Source organism: Prionailurus viverrinus, chromosome A1, assembly GCF_022837055.1.
Source record: "Prionailurus viverrinus isolate Anna chromosome A1, UM_Priviv_1.0, whole genome shotgun sequence".
Taxonomy (NCBI): Eukaryota; Metazoa; Chordata; class Mammalia; order Carnivora; family Felidae; genus Prionailurus; species Prionailurus viverrinus.
Window position 1 is genome coordinate 14,651,205 of NC_062561.1, and position 23,184 is coordinate 14,674,388.

General features: G+C 40.6%; 1 protein-coding gene across 2 annotated transcripts in view; it reads right to left on the reverse strand.

Moving 5' to 3' along the window:
• Positions 1-317: 317 nt before the first annotated feature.
• Positions 318-23,184, reverse strand: part of DCLK1 (doublecortin like kinase 1) — a 352,049-nt gene continuing 329,182 nt past the window's right edge. The window contains exons 17-18 of one of the 2 annotated variants that reach the window (XM_047860734.1): positions 18,966-19,039; positions 318-6,004 (exon numbers count right to left, since the gene is read on the reverse strand). In XM_047860734.1, coding sequence (XP_047716690.1) covers positions 5,947-6,004; positions 18,966-19,039 — 132 coding nt within the window. In that variant the 3' untranslated portion in view covers positions 318-5,946. The remainder of the gene's footprint in view (positions 6,005-18,965; positions 19,040-23,184) is intronic. The other variant, XM_047860719.1, reaches the window with a different exon arrangement.

The window sequence follows — 23,184 nt, forward strand, 5'->3', positions numbered from 1 at the left end:
GTGTTTATCCAAGTCACTGGCCCAGGCAGGAAGGTAATATATGAAAAGGGACATTTTTGAAATAGTTGTTTTTGAATTATGCCCATGAAATATACACTCTGCTGTGGGGGACATGTGGGAAAGCTACACTCTGACCGCATGACTAATTTTTAAAGCCTTGCATAGAGAGAATTCCCCCCAAGAACACAGCTGGGTTATTCCTTCGTGGACTGAATGTGTCAATTATGAATTGAACTAAAATGAAATTTTACTCCATTATGACAAAGGGAACTGAAGAGTGGACGCTGCAGCTAGGGCATTACATAGTAGTTCATACACCAAGTACTATTATTTTATTAACTTTAAGAACATGTTTTACATAAAAACAGGCAACATCAAAAAAGCTCAGTTGATAAATAAACATAATATATCACAGATGATTTCATTCCACATTAACCTACATTTATTAGCTTAAACTGAGAGATTAGGGAAAAAATTTGATCTCATTCCAGCTTTAATCACGGATACAAATCGTTTGAAAGTTATTTCATTAAGATTCTGAAATTCAAAGATTAACCTATGCCATCTGATCCATGCAGCAATTGATAAATTCAGTATTTTCAAAGGAAACATTGAATTTTTTTCTTGCACCAAATTGAAACCTTCCAGAAACTTGTTTAAACACATCAAGTACCTAGCCCACCTTTTTAGTATGCATGAGCAAAATACTATTTAATTTCACACTCAACTAATCCTTTAATAATTTTCTTTCAGCCAGAATGAAAAAGGCTATTATTAATTTCCTAATAAAATTAAAAAAAAATAGTTATCGAGGATATGACTCTAACCTTGGACCAGTTTCAATTTCTTTTTATTTTTTTCTGAGCAGACATCAAAGATTAATGTCAATGGCAAGTGAGAAATTGTCCCTAGAGAACTATTCAAGGTCTTTTTCTTACCACATTCGATTGGACTGGAATGAATTGACATTATAGCATCTTTATCATCACTTTTAAAATCCTACTTTCTCTTAATACCGACAGTGAAGGCTTTTAGAACTATTATTTACTTTAAATTAATAAAGTATATCACAGACAAAAATATACAATTTTACATTAAAGCAACATTAAGGGTCTCCATTCAGCTGACCAAAAGAGAATGTTGAGGAAATTTACAGGTATGGTTTAATTATAGAGATCGCTTTTCCTTTAGGGAAAAAGAAGGAAACTAGGTTTCTCTCTTGTCTCCAAGGGCAAGATATTGCAAACCTCATGATCAAAACACCTGCCAGTTAGAAGCTCGATCACTGAAAAATGATCACCGCAGCTCCAGCGTTGAAGTCTATCAACAACAAAACCAAAGGGAGAGAACCCCCCCCCCACTCTCACCCTCGGTATTCTAAGCCTCTACACTGAATTTCCTGTTTCCCACCAGTTTACGACCCTTAATGTTACTAGATGGATGGTTGCATATTTGAGATGATTAAAAAATAAAAGACTGGCTTAAAAGCACCTCCTCCTCAAGTATGTAATTACATACAAATTAAAGATTCCTTCTGACAGTCCTAGGAACCCCATTTGTTACTGTGTTATGTATAAGCACCATTGAGCCAATTTTAAAGCACATTTGCAGTAATCAAATGTTTAGTGTCTTCAAGTTTTGTTGATTTATTTGCCTTTAAACAACAAAAAAAGTGTAAAGTGTGTTAATTTATGCTCTTACCGTATCTGAACTGACAAAATGTTAATTTTGGAAGTGCTTTTAATCACCGTTTTCCCCCAACAGACAAGAATGGCTTCGTGATGATTAAATAAAGAAATCCATATCTCCAACAGAAGCATATATCTGACCCTCTATCACTCCATGCAAAAAGTAAGGGTCGGTCTGAGAGTATTTTCCCTAAACTCCTAATGGAAATGGCAGACAACACGCAGGAAAGGCTAACCTTTGAACAGACCAACTTCAAGTTTTTTAAAGGTCTTTGGACCAAAAAAAAAAAAAAATCATGTAGCAGTTTAAAAAATTAATTTACAAATTATAGAAAAGATGTTATCTACAGTATATGCCAGGTGACTCATTAATTTTTGTTTAAACCCACATCCAAATGAATCATTACATTAAAACTACCATCTTGGATCTTGGTGCTTTCCAAAATTCTGAACTTACAGTGAAGAAGGGGACACAACCCAATTTTTTGTTGTCATTGCCCCTTTCTGGGGGAGAATTAGGCAGAAAAGAGAAGGAAGCGAAACCTTCACTCTTTGGTGCAGGCCCTATACAGCAAACTTCAGCCTGGGGCACCTTTTTATGGTCAAATTAAAAACCTTTGAAAACAGAAGTTTATCATGGAAATGCTGACAGATCCTTACCCTGAGAAGGGCTAGCAGCAACGCAGTAATATTAGGAAAGCTGTTCCTCAAGCACAATGGCACTTCAGCGTGGGGTACAGAGTTGTCTAATGGGTGCCATTGGTCAGCAAACGACCGTGATTTAATGTGCCTGAGCCTCGGTCGCACAGTAGCTCTGTGACCCTCTACGCTAAACCAATTTTTCTTTTCTTTTCTTTTCTTTTTTTTTCCAACTGAAATATGCCTCAAAGGGTAAAGGATTGCAATTTTAGCCTTCATTCGTGGATATATTGCCTTCTTTCAACAATATCTGACAGGCCTGTTAACCACCACCCATGGGGGTGCTGGGCATTGCGAGAAGGTCTCACTGAATACAAAACACCAAGTGTTTTCAGCAGTTTATTTGTATTTTTTTTCTCTGCTTATTTGAATATGCACCACGTGTAAGTTAGGCGAGGGCTACGGTAAAAACATTTTCAATGACTGAAATCTTACTTTTCCTGCTAATGATTGGAGCAAATCACGTATTCATTGATTATGATGAAGAAAATGATTTCTGCTACATTGTTGAGAAAAAATATGTTCATCAATATGAACAGTTCTCATCTAACAGAGATGATTTACATGATGCAAGCCATGAAGTTCTTTAATTAGTCTACTACCAAACTGAAAAGGTGAATCTAAAAATTCCCTTGAAGATACCATATGGTTGGTCATGTATCAATAAAGGAAAGACAGTCCCCATCACCAGGCCACCACCATAAGAGCTATATTAAATACTTAGGAAAAAAATATGGAAACACTGTGGCAATGATTAAATTGATAATTACAGAGATACACTGCCATAATGGTACATATATATTCTATGATAAAGTAAAATAGAAAATAAGATCAATTTGGTTATAGAAATTCCTTAAAGAACACCACCACTTAATTATTTCAAACTTGAACTATCCCAAGAATGTTGTGAAAAAAATTAGAAAGCACTGGCTAAAAGCAAAGCAGTCTGGATACACCAATGTAATCAGCATGCCTTGTGCTTGTCTGTTAACCCTCTGAGTACATCTCTGACATTCAGAATCTCAATAGCTTAATGCTGAAGATTGCATTCCATCTGATTACTCAATATTTCTACTTGACAGGTCACATTCCACTGTTTATTCAGCATAAATCACTCAAATTCTACAGCGATGCGCTGGGATCCCCATGTTCAATGGGCCCTGCATTCCTCCAAGCTGCCGCTCTGCAGTGTGCCGGGAAACACTCCACAGCTTTGCAGGGTCCACGGTCCCCCTAGACTTGGATGGAAACAGGCCTGAGCCTTGCACTGTATGCTCTGTACATGGAGGTTGTAGCAATATACGTAACTCCCATGGGAAAAACAGTAATTCAGAGAAAGAAACGAAAGTGACGGTCTATCACAGGTAGGTCTCTGCCCATAGGATTCTTCATATTCACACATTTAAAGTTGAGGCCAACCTATACAGCTCCTCTTTAGGCTCAGGATAGTGCTTTGCTTTATAGGTCTAGAGAAAGCAGTAATTTCTGACTGGTTCAAGGTATTTTACTAATATGGTATCTACCTACACACCAACACCCTTCCTGGTATTCGGTCCTCCCCTCCCCCATCCCAAACCTAACCGACTTGTGCTACTTTGCGACGAGTACGCTACCATTCCAGAACTCTCTCAAACGGGGGTGGGGATTCTCAATAAATAATCTACTGTTTACATGTCAGGACAACGCAGACCAAAGAGATAAACCAAAATGTGGAAGAGCAAAAAATTGGGGACACTCCGTTGCAAAAGTTATGACATGTTGTGGTTTTAAAATATATATTAATACAGACCATACTTTATGAGTTGAAGAGTGAAAAGCAGCAATTGAAGACCAATGTCTATTTGAAAATAAAGAACTGACTCTACAAGTTTCAAGACTTTCAGATACTGAAGTATATTCAAAACAGAGACAATAAGTTGCCAATTTCATGAGCCATCACTCACTGGTTGTCTCCTGGATCACATTGCTGAGCAAACCTTAGCAGGACATTTGAGCTGGATCCCTGTCTCCAAGACACCGTGGCTAGCCTCTTCTCTAAGCACTGCAGTGACACACTGGAAGCCGCAGGTCCCCATTCTGAAATGGGACACATTCCAGAAGAAACTCATGGGGGATACAGGGCTGGGTTTTGAGAAAGGTTTGGTAACGGGAGTGAAAACGCAGGTCTCAGACAGGACTTGGCCCAAAGGGAGAAAAACATGTCTCTGTGGACAGCTAAAGACAGTGGGATTAAAATGTCATCTTGGGGAACAGCAGTTTTATTCTCAGGGGTACCTTGTAGGTCCTCATCCTGTTCTTCCTGGGAGGCTGCACTTAGGTAACCTAAAGGTGCACATGGAATTCTCCTACCAATGGGTTGATTTCTTAAAGCCCATTTTTTGAACATTCTGGATTGTGCTTTCTCCTTGGCCACCTTGCAAAGCACCTGCCTCTAGTATCCCTGTGTCCCCGGACTCCTGTGTATGGATTTCATACTCTACACGGATTTCACAATGAAGACTGCAGTGTGTGAAAAGCAGGTAAGAAAAAGAACAGGATCTTGTTTCCTCTTTCTGTCTGAAACCCCAGCCCTATAGAGCACCTGGCAATTTATTGCTCTTTCCCACCAGTTGTTTTTATTCCTATAGATGTCTCATCCTGAGCGGGCAGACCCTCATTCACCAAGCACAAGACGAGATATGGTGACTTCCGAGGGTCTGTGCTGGAACTAGCAGCAGCTGATGTGGAAGCAGCATTTCTGGGGCATCATCAGGCCGTCTTCACACGGAGAGAATTTGGGGGAAGGGGGCGCCATCTAGTTCCTGGGGTCAGGCTGTTTTGTCTCAGACCCAACTGCCTCCGCTGGGGATGCAGGGCTCACGGCAGCTGACAGTCATCCCTCGAGTGAAAAAAGTCCCTTTCATCATGGGATTGTGAAAGAGAGGTCTTCTGTCTAAGTTATAAGCCTGCTATATTCTAAACCCACAAAAAACGACAAGCAAGATATCGTTCGAGATGTCCTTCTCGTCTGGACATCTCAGCATCTAATAACATCCCTTGATCTGCAGCAAAATCAAGAAACACGTGTGTACACATCCAGAGGCCTGAAAATTTCCCCAGGGGTTCTCCGTCAAATCCTATGCACTCAGAGGGTTAACATGTGCTATATTACATACTGCAGATCCTAGTTTGACTGATGAACACATTCATTGCTTCTATGTTTAAAAAAGTTGCAGATTAGCCTTAACCCTTTGAGGACCCTGTTAGCAGCAAGGTGCCATCTTCGCAAACGACGTGTGGTCATCTCATTGAGCCAAGAGAAATCGCTACAACGATACCAGAAAACACGCTTTCTGTTCCGCCATTCAAGCATTGAGTGCTAGATAGATCAGATGAAACCGTTTTACATAAATTTGGAAAAAAATCTCAGAGTCTCAAAGGGTTAAGCTAGGACTTCGAGTCAAAGGGTCTTCTTAAAAGGGCGAGTTTGGGGAGCGAACAGTCTCGGATGAGCTTGGGGAGTAGTCTTCCGATTCCGAGTTGAGTTCGGGTGGAGCTGGCTGGGCCTTGTACCGGCTCTTCACATCCTGGTTGCGTCTTCGTCGGAAAACCTGCCTCTCCTTATCAAGAGCGGTGGTCTAGCAGGGGCATAAAATGAGAAAGAGGACAATTAGGCTGAAGGAAGTGGCTAAAGAAACACTTTCTGGAACTTGGTGAGGTCAGAAAAAGATGCTGGCCAGCTTAACTGTTCCACTGTGGCTCGCTTTGGCTGCCAAGAGCCACCACGGCCGGGGAGCTCTCTGCTCCCCGCAAATGCAGCTCCTTAGAGCGCCTGGTCATGACATGGGGAGGCACAGGCAGGATGGATGATGTCGTGGGTTCAACCTCTTCCCAGCCCTACCCAGCCTTCCCCTAGCTCCACATCTATTCCCCTTGGTGGCTCCCAGGCGGGCTAGAGCGCCCCTGGGAAATGGGAGCCCCAGGCCCGTGTGTCTGACAAGGGAGGACGCCAGGCGTGCCTCATTCATCAACATTCAGCTCAGGGCGGCTGTATAATAAAGATGAAAGGTGATGAAGTTGTCAGACATGGAAACAGAGCCACGAGCTCATCCTGTTATTTTAGCACCTCCTCATTCTAAATTATCTTATTATCTGTTGATGAGGGAGTGTGGCTGAATCTCTGGGAAGGACCGGTTTCATTTTAATGAAACCGATGCCTGAAATGGAGAACTGCTTTGAGTGCAATTAAACCAAACGGAAACCCTCCCATGGATTTAACTTCACAAAGTTCATTTTCATTGCAGTATGTGGTAATTTATGAAACAGAGATTCGATTTTGTAGGTATTCCAATTCCGGGTCTCTATGCCTCGTTTTCCTGATGAAACCTCAGATGATCTCCAGGATGTGCTACCCAGCCGCAGCTCTGGAAGTTATTATGACATCAGAATTGGGAACGCATGACTTCATTACAGATTTAAAGGGTGTGGGGAGGAATGGGGTCATTACAGAGAAACCTTACACAGAGAGCAGAAGAGTAGGTACAAAGCCTGAAGAAAAATATAGACGACATATAAAAGTTGAAGGCATCCTGGTTTGAAAGTCTCTCTTTAAAAGGATGTAGCCTGGAGGTTATTCTGCTTTTAAGAGATTACTTTTCCTCTGTAGGGATATGTACCACCATTTTTTCCTCTTGAAAATTTACTGTTAGCTTCTTCAAAGAACAGAGATAAATTTATAGCCAGCCTGGTTCTGAGAACAAAGTGAAAACTAAGCCCCTCATACAATTGCGGTGCAGCATTAGAGCAATCTTAGATCTCAAATAGGGCAATCAAAGTTCCAAAATGAAGTAATAAAGAGCAAAAGAGTGCCAGTGTGTAGGAACCAGTACAGTAAATGGCTTCGTTAGGCTGAACTGCTCTGCTTTAAAAACTACCCACATACTGAAGAGCAGTGTTACAAATCAATGAGGAAGATAAACCTGAATAATTCACTTCTCCTTTCACTAGATCGTTAACACAATGATTCAATAACTGGTTTGTTGAAACATCCACCTTTGATTCCTTTACTTGCAGAGTTTTTAAGGATATATATATATATATATATATATATATATATATATATATATAGTTTTTGGTCTTCTACCCACCGACTTTATGATATTTTCAGCATCATAAACCCAAATTCCTAACTTTATTTAAAACATGGTAAAGTTACGACACATGGTATTTTGCTTTCAAAGCAAACTGAAAATGTTCTGTTTGTGTAGATTTGAATGTTTGTAAAAAAAAAAGTAGACGTCTATTTAGTCTGACTTACATAAAAACCATTCTGTAGTTAGTCCAAGAGGAATATAAACTCTCCTCTTGGTCATAAAAAATATTTCTATTCCTACCTTCTTGAGAAAGAAAAAGTCATTGGCATTGGACTACATACTGACTGGTGGACTGAGACTTTCTGGTGTGGAGACGAAAAGCACATTGGGATTGTAGTCAGGAATTTTGAGTCCTGCTCTGTCCGTCACTGGCTGTGTAAACGATTTACTCAGTTCTTAGTTAAGTAAGCAACAGTAATAATCCCTTCCTGCTGGCCCAGAATTGCCCTAGGTAAGATGTGCAAATGCTTTTTAAATGGCTGAGATGCTCTGAAATGAAGGCTTTCCCCCAGACCCCTCTTACAATTTTAAAATTAAGTAACTGCAGGTCAGAGAAAAACATTCAAAACCAAGCTCCCATCAGAACTCATCTCAGGGCACTCTCCCTTCCTTCTTCCTTTCATCGCCACTTTCTCCATATGTATTTCATCTCCTCATAATCTACTCAATTACTCCAAATCATGCTCTCGGCTGCAGTCACTGAAATGGGCCATTTCTCCATAAATCCTGCAAGTCAGTCTATGCAGAGGCTGGTGGCACTCAATGTTGAGCCTGTGCTTGGATGATCCCATTCCCTTTATTCTCACTTGCGTTTCTCCAGATCCTTTCAAGGGCAGCCATATTCTCTCCCTTACTCGTCGTTCTGCCTGGAGAACCCTTGCCCTGGCCCCTTTAAAACCGGTCAGGTCTCGCCACTCCTGCCACTTTCTCTAGTTAGCAGTCTTCTAAATGTTTGTCCTGGTAGATGAACCCTGGTGCTCAAACGCTCCCATGCTTTTAGTTGCGCCACTAACCAGGAACTTCAGAGCAGTTCTTTCTAGAAATCTATCATGTCATGATCACATGTCACGGAATAAAGGTGGGATGGTTGTTTCTGTTGGATTCATAGACTCTTAGAATGGAAAGAGAATTCATAAAGCGGTCTTTGTCCAATGCTTTGCCTTTATAAGCAGGGAAACTGAAGCCCAGGCATGTGGAGAGACTTGCCTGAATCGCATCACTAACTAGGAACAGCACTCAGTTCTCCTAGTGCAGAAGGAGGAGAAAGAAAACTCTTCCCAATTACTCTGAAGTCTGTTGAAACAGAATGAAATGGAGCCACCACGTGCCAGTAGCTCACTCTTTCTTTGTTTCCAACCTGAATGAGCTGGGGAGAAAACACTGACCACAAGCAGCATCAAAGGGCTAAAAACCAGGGCTTTCCCATGCTGATTGGCCTGACAAGCCCTCTGTTTCAGGGACAGCGAGCATGTACAAACCCACTCCGGGCCTGTAAACCCCTAGGGAGGCTTGTATCTGATGACACAAAGGCAGTTTCCTACCCACCCACGTCCTTGTAATATTCTCAAGGCCTACACAACTAATGACTGGGGTTCCCAAACAACTTGCTCTCAAAGATGCTCCAGATGGGGGTGACTGTCTTTAGGCCTTGCTTCCCTGGGTTCCTGCTCACTCTGCTTCCAGCTCCATGACTGTGGTTCATTTTACTAACATCCTCCTTGTCTGTGTTCCATGAAGCCTAAGTTTTGCTATTGCTGTGCACCCTGACTATATCACAATCACCTCTAACTCACGGTCTTCCCTGCCACACTGTAGACTCTTTGGAAGGCAAGATCAAGTCTTGGGCATCCTCTCTGTGTTCTCCACAGTTCACAGCACACAATAGATACTCTGCAAATATTGCAGCTTTTGAAATATGGGAAAGTACAACAGAGGTCACATTATTTCCCCTGTTAAGTACCCAGCCCCCGTCCATCCTGCACATAGCTGACAGGTCAATTATCCCCAGGTCCAATTTATTTATAATTCCTCATAAAGCCCAACTTCTCGTCCTAACATTCACGATGTGTTTACAGGACACACTTCCAGGGTCTCATTTTTGGAATTACTCAGTTACCTGCAGACTTACTGTTCTCCATTAGCGGACACTTGATTTTCTTGCACAGTTTCCATTTACTCTGTTTACGGTTAACCATACCTCAGTTTCCCTTTCGATGTGCCCTGCTCCTGTACTGTGTGGTTCCAGTGAAGATGACCATAGTCCCATCTTTGAAAGTGGGACAAGGATGGGCTTGTGACCCAGGAGCAACCATGAGCCTAGTGCACTGCCCAACATCCACAACTGGCTCAGCAGGGCTACCCAAGCCAGTTAATAGGACGCAAGAAGGTTTTCACTGGAATTTCACATTTATAATGAATCCCAATTGTGGAAGGATGGTGGGCTTGGAGCTGCTTCCTACCTCCTAGTACCATGTGAAGCTCCAGTCTAAAGGCAACATAGGGAGGCAGAGTGGAGGGATGGAAAGAAACCATGACATGGCTGAGTGCTGAATCCATCCATCACTGAAGCCAGACCCAACCTTGGAACCTTTCAGATTAGATGAAATAATAAATTTCTTTTTTTGTTTAAGCCAGTTTGGTTTGGGTATTAGTCACCTGCAATTAAAGAAGTCCTAACTGATGTGTCTCTGAGTACGCTTCAATCATTCTTGCCCTACGTCTTGGCTCAAGTGCTCACCTATCTGACATTACTTCTCCTCCTTCCTGTCCACTCAAATTTATCCATGTTCTGAGATTTGATCAAACTCAAATCTCGATGGTAGAATCTGAAACTTCTTTGCATTTTCCAGAATGCCTAGCGACTGTGGCACATATATTAGAAACATATTAAATATTTCTCAATAGGGGATTAAACTATTTTAGATGATTATGTGCCTTCTGAATAACAACCAAAAAAATGGAACTCTATAATACAAAAGCAACTCTATAATACAAAAGAGTAAGAACTTAAAAGCATCACAAGTTAATATTTAAGGATACAGCATGATCAAATGGTTATGTGACATAAAGTTAATATTCTCTCACACTCATATCATTATCTATCTACTCAACAACCACTTATTGCAAAATTCTCGTCATGGTAAACTGATGGTAAAACATGGTGAACTGTCATCTATCATAGCTTTAGAATTTTAATTGTGGCTATAAAATGAACTTGTGTCTAAAGTATATGTAGTCTGGGGCACCTATGTGGCTCAGTCAGTTAAGTGTCCCACTCTTGATTTCAGCCCAGGTCATGATCTCATGGTTCATGAGATCAGTTCATGAAATCAAGCCCAGCATCAGGCTCAGCAAAGAGCCTGCTTGGGAATATCCCTCTCCCTCTCTCTCTCTCTGCCCCTCCCCTGCTCACCCGCTCTCTCTCAAAATAAATAAATAAACTTAAAAATATATAGTATGACAGTTCAAATTTTACACTCGAATTCTGTAGACTCCATTTGTAGTACAAAACAGATGAATTCACCAAGATAACAGAACAATGTGCTATTCCATAATTTTAAAAAGTTATTGCTACACAATATATATTCAGTCCAACTGCCAGTTTATTTCTCCCCCCAAAAAGCATTCAAAACACCACTTTTCCCCTTAAGTGCTGCATCACAAATTTAAATTCTGGTCCCTTTCAATGATTTCTGGCAGGCTGCTTTCCTCTTTATCAATTACCAAAATTCCCAGTATCAAGCAAATAGGGTCTCTCCTTAATGCCTGTCTTTGTAAGGGAAGTTTGTCCTCATGTAGAGCCTGGACGTTCCATTAAAACTTAAGACTTCCTAACAGATTTATTATTCTATTAGTTATTTTGCTCAGTTTGTAGGTTTGTTAGAACCGACATGAACGGCCTTGCAGTAGAATTCCCAAGTGTCTCCTCAGTAAGTTATCACTTTGTTAAGAACTCATAAGAGAATCTGAAGCCTGCATTATCACATTTTGGTGCTAATTACCACAGGTTAGAGGTGAGCAAGAAATCTCTTGAGATTCTGGAGTTGACCGGTAGTAACCAAATATGAAGTTCTAATCTAGTTACTTAAAATATGTACCAAATAACAACTGCTATCCTGTGTACTGAGTTACAGCTAAATAATAGCGTACTGGGGGATCCTGGCAAACAGTACACATAGATGACCGTATAAAATGATAAGGAGAAACCGATATAAACCTGTCCTACACAGAAGAAATACTACCTCAGACTGTAAGTTCTTGATTATCACAGTGTCCTTGGGAGCTGCTGGATCAAGTGTGAAAACTAAGGAATGGTAAAACAATGCCAGTGACCTCAACAATTCAGGTGGCTATACACACAGTAGTTGGAAGTCTTGGAGAAATTAACATCCATCAGATTTTGGTGTCTGGTGCAATACCAAGCATGCATGAATAAAAGACAGCGCTTGCCTATTACTGAAGAAATATATTCCAACAACAGACAGAGCTAATGAACTCGGTCACTGGCCTCTTCTGTTACAATGAAACAATACTATCCCCCTCATAGCACTCAGATATTTTAAATCTTTATTTTTGATGTTACTTTTGGGAATCAGCATAAATATAGAGGCCATATCCATCTAGCATATCTATGAAACGTTGAAGGGAAAATATAGCATGGAGGAGGAAAGTCAGGAATGGATCAAGAATATGAACCAGAACATTAGCTTTGTTTTTGCCAGTCTGCATCACCCGTATCTCTGTAATGTTTGTCTTATCGGGTAGCTTTAGCTTAATCCGCTTGGAAGCAGCAATTGGGGTAAGTCAGGAGAGCTAGCTTTTTGTCCTAGCTCGGCTAATTATGTGTCCTTGGACATGTTTCTTAACCACATTGAGGCCCATAGATGGAAAGGGAGATACAGTGCATGATCCCTAGGGAAACTTTCACCTATGAAATACTATGAATATGCTTAATATCACCATCAATCTACTCTAATGGCTTATGTTTTTCTCTTAGCAAACAATAGGCTTTGCAGTCTATGGATCAAAAATAATTCTGTTCTGCAACACGGGCAGGACTTGCAAGAGATGAACCTCATTTAAGTTGTGAGGCAATGTTTTGTGTCATGGCATAATTATTGGATTTAAGTAACAGCATTTTTCAGAGGCAAACGTTGACTGATTTTCCGTTTTTGCTTTTCTTAATTTATTGCTAGCCATCACAAGTAGTCTTCATTTCATTAATAAAAGAACATTATTGTGCATTTTGCCTTTTAGCCCATCCATTATTCATACTACCAAGGAGACTAAACTGAGGATGCAGCTGTTGGGGCATTAATCTCAGGAACCCTTTCCCTTGCTCGCCCTCACTCTGTAGGGACTGAGCTACGATTTGCTCGCCACTTTGGACATGTTTTGCTTGCTAGTAAAATTAAACTGGCAAATCGATTGAGATAGTCACCTTCCTCGTTTCATTTGGCTTTCTGTCGTGCTTATTATGATTCTGTTTTGTTCTGCTTTCATATCTGTTTGGGGTCTTGCCAGGTGCCGCCCCAGATCTGGATATACGACACGGTATTGCCCTATTGAAATGGCAAAAGGTTGCCTCATGGAATGAAACCTAGTAGCCTTCTAAGCTACTTCCTAGGTGTGACTCTTCAGTGTTATTTCCTTCCTGCCCCAGGCAGAACTGCCCAGATGCTTCTCCACCACCTTTCTTAAACACAGGCTCCTCTTGCTGGTCTGTTCTTAGTGGAATCCCAAATTGTCCCTGCTCTCTAGAATGGGTTTCTGATGGCCTCTCACTGGAGGGTTAAAATTACAGCCACTTGCTGAGCTTAGGCTTCTAGAGGACAAAATCCATGTGCTCCCTCTGCCCTACAGACCCTGATTTTCTCATAAGAGAAGCTAAACTGATCTGCCATCTTGTTTTCCCTTCATCATACTAGTAACCCAAAGCACAACCACAGCCATAATTAACCTTAAGAAAACCTATGGAAATGTAGAAATTACTAAGCAGGTAAGTTATGGGTATTTCTTTTTACTACAAAACAACTTTTTAGCTTTACTGAAAGACTTCCTCTCAGGTTGCTGTAAATGGAATGCTATCCTAGAGCATCTCATACGTAATTTAAATGTCCAAACTTTAATATATTCCAAATCTTTCAAAAACATGTTTATCCTCAAAATTAAGGTTCTTCTATATTAATGGTCCCTTTATTATACAGTTCAATCATTTATTCATTGATTTAACAGACATTTATTGAGGGCCTACTATGTGCCAGACATTCCAGTAGGTGGTAGAGATACAGTTTTTAACAACCCCACCAGATGGTACCTTTTAACTTAGAAATATTTTCCCCCTAGGATGGGAGTGAAACAACTTTTTATGGAAAGGCCAAAGAGTTAATATTTCAGCCTCTGCAGGCCATACGATTCTTTGACCCAAGTATTCAACTCTACCACTGTATGGCAAACAGAGCCATAGACAATTTATAAATGAATGTGTGTGGCCTTGTTCCAATAAGACTTTCTTTACAAAAATAGGCAGTGGGCTAGACTTGGCCCAATGGCTGTAGTGTGCCAATCTCTGTCCCGGAGAGTAACATTTAAAACTTATACTTCATGAGGATTTTTGGCAATAGAGTACTTTAAGTATCACTTAATGCCACAAATGCTCATGAATAATATAAGTTACTCGGCAGTCTATCCCAATCAGAGCATCAAAAATGCTCATGGTTCTACTTTAATAGCGTATGCTTTGATCTGCAGCGAGATCGGTTTTCTCAGGCAGATCTGTCTGCTATGTTGAGTGCAAGATATTCTCCTGGAAATGAGAGGAACCCTGTGAAGCAATGTTTTCTGAGTTCCTCCTTTGGGCAGGGGTCTGTGAAGGCACGTTAGCACAGGCAGCTCATACAATCCTGGCCACAGGTTTGGGAGGTTGGTAATACTCTTCACATGTTTACAGATGGGGAAATTGAAAATCAGAGAAAAACATGGAACGTGCCTAAGGTCACACTGCGGGAAGTGCAGTGGGCTGGATCCCAAACCAGTCCTTCCCAACAGCAAAGTCATCAACTCTCTACACGCTGTTCTGCCAATCTCTAACCAAGTTCATTACATCTCAATTTTCAGGACTTTTTGGTTTCTCTAAGTGTCAAGTGGCTTGCATGTATTTGAGAATTGTCTGGCTTCAGCAGATGGACATTTACACTCTTTCTTAATAGAATAACAGTGTGTCAATACTTATGGATTAAGTTCTTCATGACTATTCTTCCTACATACTTACACCAAATAAAATCTATATCGTATCAGCAAACATCACTGGGGAACATCTGGAGTCAAAGGAGGCAGGAATAAATACGTAGGAGAGTGTAGATTTTTTTTTAACAAAAAGAGGAAAAGAGATTCTGAAGCAAGGTCAAAAATAAATATGATATTTTCGATCAATACTGAACAATCGAGGATGTCAAGAGAAGTTTAAAATCTCACTTCACCTTATACCCAATCAGTAAGTCTTGGGATGCCATGGCAACTTCTCATTTTAATACTAAGTATGTTATATTTCTAAAGACAGAGAGATATTGTTGACCTCCTCTCTTAGGGGGCCTCTGAAAATAAAAAGACAAAATCTCAAACAGTGAGCCCCCTGTTGGACTCGGCGAAATAACACGTATGTCTCACGCTTCCTGTGTTTGAATACCATTGGTGGGCCTACAGTCCTGCCCATCTTTTGAGCGTCTCGGCTTCACTTTTTAACATCCAGGTACAGTTGCAAAACCAAACCTCCTACTTCCCTATCCTTTTCTCTGTCATCACAGCTTGGGTGGTTTGAAGTTTAAATCTATGCCTTCCCTACGTGTTAAACCCTCGGTTACAGAGTCTCAGGACTGGCGTGGAGTAGGGTGGTTAGTCCCTTGCTGGAACGGAGGCGTCTGCTCCTCCTTCTGCCAGTGCTCTGACACTCACTGGGGAGCACTCTCTCCACGGTGGAGGAAGGCCAAGGCAACTCGCAGGGAAACAACCTGCAATGCATGGAACTTGCGGTGGGCATTTAGCTGCTGGCGGAGGCTGGCCTGGGAGCCCTTCAGACACCATGCTGGGGTCTCCTCTCTGGCTTTCATGGGAACTCTTCTTTCAAACCTACAGCAAGCAAGATGCATTTAACTGACCCCATTCCTTTTAAGAGCCGAGCATGACAGCATTTAATAGCCTTGCAAAGACTGCGCTTGGCTGCCACCGCTCTGCCTCATTACTCACTGTTTCAGGATGGTGCTTGAATCCAATATGCACATTTTAGTCACGTCATGCCTGGGAACTCAACCACCCTTTTGTCCTAGCTCACCTCCACATTTTATCTTATCTAGCATTTTCAGCTTACGTCTTGTTTGGATATTTGTTCTGTTTAATCGGGTTACCACGTTCTGGCTGTTGCCTTGTTCTGCGTGTGGAAGATGCAGGATTCTTCTCCGTGTGTTGTTGGCCATAGCACCTGCCACAGTGACAGCTTCACTTGAGAGAGGCACAGAATGTGTATGACCACATCCCCCTTGGATAAGGACGCATTTTCAGGAGGGGACAATGTAACGAGATGTAAGTGGTTTCCAGCGGCTCACGGTAAGGCCATGAGGGAGTGGAATGGCCTCAACGGCTCATTCCTCGGGGAGTGTCCCCCCTGGACTCAAGGTGACAGGACCAAGGACTCCTGGAAAAATGGGCCAAGGAGGACACTGCTCCCCTGGTTACAGCTTGGAAGCAGCTCCCCCATTAAGAGGCAAGAGAATGAAGGAGAGAAAGAGGAAAGCGGACCCCCACCATTTCTCTACCATCACCAAAAAGCCTATTACAAAGGACATGGCAATTCTGGGCACCCCGAAGAGATGCTTTTTCTAGCCCATGCCCTGATGCGAGCTGCTTTACAAAAAAGCAACCCCGACTCCCAAGTGTTATGCTCAGAGAAGTGAAAACAGCCATGAGCACTTGTAAACACAACAATTGGGAGCGGGGATGTTTGCCTCTAATGATTGTTTATGTTGGAAGTTGGCTGCCACCGTGGTTAGACAAATGCTCCTACTTCATGGAGATAAAAGGCAAGCATTTGCAATCAGTGAGGAGAGTGTGTTCGTTCTGAGGCTAAATGGCATTATAAAACTTCCTAATTAAGCATATATGCCGATGAGTTTTTAGCCTCGTTTCTCCAATTTAACTTTACATACTGGGTGTGCTGTTTACTCCAACATTAACTATAAACATTGTTGTTACTGCCCCCAGCTGGAAAACAGAGCAGTTTATGTGTGGAAGAAAAAAGAGATTATCTCCCATCTGCTCCTGCCCATTATTCAGGGATGTGTCATTTTGTCTGCTGATGGGAACCATCACTAGGATTTTAGTCAAATGGCCTTTTTATACTTGGCTACATTTATTAATTATTGTGTTTACTTGGCATTTTGCTCCCACCCCTAATCTCACAAATCCAGCAACGGAATCTCCCAGAGCTTTCTTTTTGAAATCAGATTAATTTATATGTGCAGTGTGTGTTGTACCAGTATGCACAACTGTAATTAGGCATATTTGACGCCTATTTTTAATTGTATATCAACTTTATACAATATATGATATATATATCATATATATTTGGTTACTATGCCTGAGGTTAGGAGGCACACAATTAACAAAAAGGGCAGAGCATGGAGTGATTCCATTTATATAAAGTACAAAACCAGGCAAAGCTAATTAACGTGGATAGAGTCCAGGTCAGTGTTTACCCTTGGGGCTACGTGACCCTCCTGGAAGGGCCCTGAGGTGGAGGCGGGTAATCTCCAGAGGTGCTAGCAATGTTCTGTGCCGACCTGGGGGCCCTTACAGGGGCGTGTTCAGCTCGTGAGAATTCATGATATGTGCACCCTTCTGAATGCAGATTATCCTTCAGTGAAAAGTAAAAGCCGGAGAGACCATTTTCTACATTAAAAAGTCAAACAGAAGAGTCTGCATAAAGGTAAATCCTGATTAATCCCCCCCCCCAAAAAGGTTAGAAATAAAACAGAGTTCTTTCTATACATATAAAGTTAATTTACTTAAGTAAATAAAAAGGTTGCGTGTAATTCCTGCACGCATATCAGTCTAGAAGACACAAATAGCCTTCGACGTAAAACTGATTTTAAAACATTCATTTAAGTTTAGGTGTTTTCCTGCTTTAAACAGACTTGGAAACTATCATGACTTTAGTATACTGGATAGTTTGTCAAAGTGTGCCCTTTACTGCTTTCTTAAGCCCTTTGTTTTGAGTGTAGAAGTAAAAATTAGGAATAATTAATTGGGAGTTAAAATTACATATTGTGTGGGTGTATATCTTATATCTATATCTATATCTATCTATCTATGTAGATAGATAGATATACACACACATATATTTCTTGTTTTCTAAAATTTAGTAGTCTGATGCATGAAAAAAACATCAGGTAGCTACATTTCTGCAGATAGACTCCATCACTTGATGGAAACAAATACCAAAACCCCTGGAATTTTTCCTAGCAAACACTAAGATGTGGAGCTTTACCTGGAGATCATTTCAGAAACATCGAGATGGAGGAGAAAAGTTCCCTGGGACTTCTCAGAGTAAAATTTCCAAATCATCAAAAACCATCCTGCCTGTGGATAACTTAAAGAGACACAAACAATGCCCCTTGAAGGAAATGCCAGGGCAGTTGACTAGAATAGAAAATGATTGGATAGAATTCTTAGCCCAGTTAAAAAAAAAAAAAAATCGATACCTCCCATACATAGTCCCTTTGCTTCTGCAGATAAGCCGGCTAAGTAATCTGACAGTTACAAAATATTGAAAAATAAATTCATGCAATAGCTAGTACATAAAGGGATTTCCAGGGGGAGAGAGGTAACAATAAAACGAAAACAAAACAAAACAAAAAGGTGGAGAATTTGAAAACACAAGCTTACCAACACACACAATGCATTCTATAGCTCATTATACTTGGAGAAGCTTCTACTACTAACGTGTAAATGCATTGTTTCATCCATCTAATAAGGTCAAGGTTGGGCTTGATGACTTTAAAATGACAGTATATACTTCTATAGAACGTACACTAAGGCACTATTGTTCTTCCATTTGTTAGGGACAGAAGAGCACCGGTAATCATTGTTTTAATTAGCAACATCAAGAAAAGGCTTTGGCATTAACACTAAATATACTGTCCTTTTAACTGTAAGGAAAATTGATACTGAGCATGTGCAATGGAAAGAAAGCTGGCAAATGTCAGTGTGAATAATGGGTGAAAAAAAGGAATGAGGGGGTGTGGCATCTCAATCAAGATTAAAATGAAACTGATAAAGCAGCATATGGACTGGATAACAAATCAAAAGCATGTTTATCCACTGAAGGAACTGGTTAATGGAGACTGCCAGCACGTTGCCATGGAAACACTGACTGTTGAGCTGCACCATCTCATACCTTATCCAATACATTCCTGGTTGCTGGTAGTAGTCCAAAGACCCTGATCTCTTGATGGTAAACCCGTGGTCCAGCTGAGCAGAGAGAAATGGGGGCAACTCAGTGGATCGACATTGTGCTAAAGAATTAACGACTCCAGACCAAGCTCTTCTTCATTGACTATATATTCATATATAGTTACGATGCCTCTTCTGCAGGGTAACTAGCTAATACCCTAAATCTGCACCTTGAAAATAAAAAGGCAAGAAAAAACACTAATCCCTCATGAATATCTCGGAGGCCAATTTGTTAGAATAGATCTAATTTGTCAGACAAGGTTTTGAATGCACATTTAATAATGTCCTCTCAATTTCAAAAGATATAAACACCTCTTCATATGCCATAGAATGGAAAATGCTTCACAGTTAAATGAAGTACTGAAATCAGTTTTAGCCACCTAGGAGAAAGCATATCGGACCCCCTCCTCCCCATCTTACCCCATCAGGCTTAAATTTGAGGGCTTCGTAAATATGAAATAAAAGATGACAGGAACCCTCACAAATCACAGCGATTTGGAATTCTTTCTTGAAGAGTTAATCTTGGAAAGCAGAACTACTCTTAAAGGTGAATCTTAATTACATTTCTGAACTAAAAAGATATAATATAAAACAGTAAGTTTTCTCTATGAAAATACAGAAAATAAAATGAAATGAAAAATAGTTTTCAGTGTATATTAAAAATGCATATGTACAGTCAAGAGCTTAAGATTAACCAAAGGTACAATAAATAGAAGACAGGATAAGGTCTCAAAGTTGTTCATCCTGGAATAAGATGTTAGGCTTTGGCTACCTAGGAATAAAAGGTTCAATCCCCAAACTTGAAAACAATACCCATGCGGTACACCCACTCGCCCATTCTGCCCACGAGAGGAGGCAACACGCACACCTTTCTTTAGAGAGACGCCCGAGAGTGCTGTGCTGACAGTTTCTACTTCTGAATTCACAAAGGCATGGCAAAAACAGGCCGGGGCACCAGACGTTTAAACTAAAAACTGCTTGGAGGACTGGGGGTTCTGATTATAAACTAGGCTATCTGGGTGTTCGTGGAACAACGATGTGAGATTTTAATCTTTAAAAAAGGTGCGTTTCGTTTCATTTAAGAAAAAAAAAGAATCCAAGTACCCTTGCCTCAGGGAGTCATATGAAGTCCTGCACTTCTGTTTTAGTCCACGGAGTTGGCTACTCGGTAACTAGTCCTCTGTTGCCATCTACAGGCCAAGTGTCCCATAACAGGACACACATCGGAAGGCGTTAGTGCCACGGGCTCTCACTGTACGACTCGGCTTCCCAGAATCACAATTATTTGCACACTGATTAGTATGGATTTGTTCAATTAGACTGAAATGCTCTATTTGCATGAGCAAAATGCAAAGGAAGAACTTTAAAGCATTAGGAAAATTATCGGTTAAAATAATAAACAGAATTAAATGAGGAAAAATAAATTGGAACTGACATCTTAGTCATCGGTTCTTCATCAAGCTGAGCAAATCTAATAATGCCTCCCTCCCTCCCTCAGCTCCCAAGAAGTCCACCGTTAAAATGTCATCTCTAATTCCATTTTATGTCTATAAATTGCATTTTAATAACCTTTTGTTTCCCTTTCTCTGTTCTGTTGTGTGTGAGTGTGTGTGTGTGTGTGTGTGTGTGTGTGTGTGTGTGCGCGCGTGTGTGCGTGTTTTATTCCCCCAACTACTGAGAAAGGTAGTAAAGGGACAATGGAGTCTTTCTGAGAAGGCAGAGTGCTGCATTTACAAGGGTAGCAATGGGTTTCCACCTAATCACATCACCTGACCTCAATGTCAGAACACCCTTTCTCCTTTTAGAAGGGTCGGGTGATCGCCATGGGCCTCCAGCTGGTAATTACTCTTCTGGCCAACTTGAGGACCTCTTGCAACCTTAATATAAAGTTATCATTTGCCCTTTCTTTGGTCTTAATAATGCAGGGGGTGGGAAGCAGAGAAGAAAAAAAAATGACAACAGGAACAAAAAACACTGAGGTTCAGAACCACGAGTGCATGTTAAACTACGCTCGTGTCATAAATTACATCTGAGACTAGATCCTGTTTGTTATGACAGGATGCTCTTTTTCCTTTGTCACTTTGGGAAAGAAAAAGTGTCATGAATTCCTTTATAAGCATTGCTGATCTCCAGTGGGTAGTTAGATTTCTAACTAAGGAAAGAGGAGTGCCAGTTAAAGATTAATGTTTTAATTGTTGATTTCCTGAAAATATAAGCTGACTGATACTACATTCTAAATACCTTTTGTTTTTCATTTTAAAGGGTGTGTGTAATTTCCAAACAATCGGTCCAATAGAGGCAGTTTAAAATTAAAATACATTATTTTATAGCCTCTGGGGAGAGCACACGTGCCCATGGGGAAAATATTCTGTCTGAACGAAATGTATGCTGCAATCAGTTTTTCTTATCTATCAATAGAAGCCATTTACAACATTATATTAATTATAGGAATTTTTCATGTAGGTGAATTAATAATCATATTGCGTTATTAAATTGTTGACTGGTGTTTATAGGATGCACCATTTATGAAGGATATTCCTCCTACCTCCCACTTATAGTCTGCCTCAGAGCAGAATATCATTCTTTGGCAGTTATGCCATAGTTTGAATTGGAATACAGTTGACTCTTGAACAATGAGGGTAGGGATGCTGACCCCCAGCACAGTCAAAAATCCATGTATAACTTTTGAGTCCCCCAAAGTTAACTACTAAAAGACTACTGGAGACTGGAAGCCTTACTGATAACAGGAAATTAACACATATTTTGTATATATATTACACACTGTGTAAATAAAGTAAGCTGGAGGGAAGAAAATGTCATTAAGAAAATCGTAAGAGAAAATACACTTACAGTCCTGTATATATTTATTTAAAAACACCCACATCTAAGCGGACCCATACAGCTCAAACCCGTGTTGTTCAAGGGTCAACAGTATTATTTAATGTCAGGGCTCCTTTTTCTTGTGCTAGTCCCCTGAGACTTAGTCTTTGCCCTATGAGAACGGGAAAACTGCTGTGGTGTATAAATGACTTATCCAATGCTATTCTGAAAGTTAATCACAAAGGCAGCCAAACTGGCCAATTTCTAATCCCTAGCCCCGCCCTGCCACCGGCGACCTCCCCCAGGTTTTAATGGAGGGTGTGGACATTTTTGAGAGAAAAGCACTCTGTAGGGGGCACAGAAATGTATACATCAGGGCAGGCCAGCTACTCCTCAAACAACACCTGAAATTTACAGTTGTGCTCTCTCTCTCTCTCATGCTTGAAATATTAACAATGCTTATTAACATGTGAATTGTGCCTTAGAGTGGACAAGGCACTTTCCCAGATATTTCTCCAAACAGCTCATTGTTTTGAGTCTGAGTTAAGTTGACGCTTTTTTTAGATTTGTAGTGAATAAAGAAGATTCAATAAGCACACAACTAATGTGTACACGCAGCCATACACAGTCCATTTTACAATTTATATTACTAGTTTGTATAGTTTCCATGGAAATGTTAGTGATGAACTGAGAAACTGATATGGAATTGTATTCAAAATGGTCCAATCATGATATTTAGGGGGAAAAATTCCATAGGCCTTGATCTTCAAATACTAAGTTAGAGTTTTTTGAGATCTACTTAGATAAAGTTTTAATAAACTCCGATGGATTAGGTTTCAGAATTTATCCCAATTTGATTAAAGTAGGATTTCTCCTCAAATCTGTGTTGTCTATCCACTGGAAAATTGCCCTGAAGTTCCTGCCCTTAGTCATTGTTAAGACTCCCAGAATACCGTGAACAAACCATTATTGAGCAACCAAGGCAAACTTAACCAAAGACTAATCAAAATAAAAGACCAAGAAAAACGAAAACAAAAAACAAAGTGACGAAGGTGGAAAGGCACCCTTTCTAGCCTCATAAGCCCTCAGTGGGAGCAGAAAACCAGTCCTTTTCATGGACAAGCGTGCTGGCAGTCCATTCCAAAAGCAAGTTGTGGAGTCAAACATTTTGGAATAGACTTCTATCTGGAATGAATGATGAAAACAGAGTACAGAAGGTCTGGTTTAGTGGAGAATCGCCATGAGATTGTTACTTCCAAAAATTACTGACCAAATATTAGCTGACAACAAAGAACACCCACATCTATAGAGACACGAAGGACAGTGCACTTGTACGTTGCATT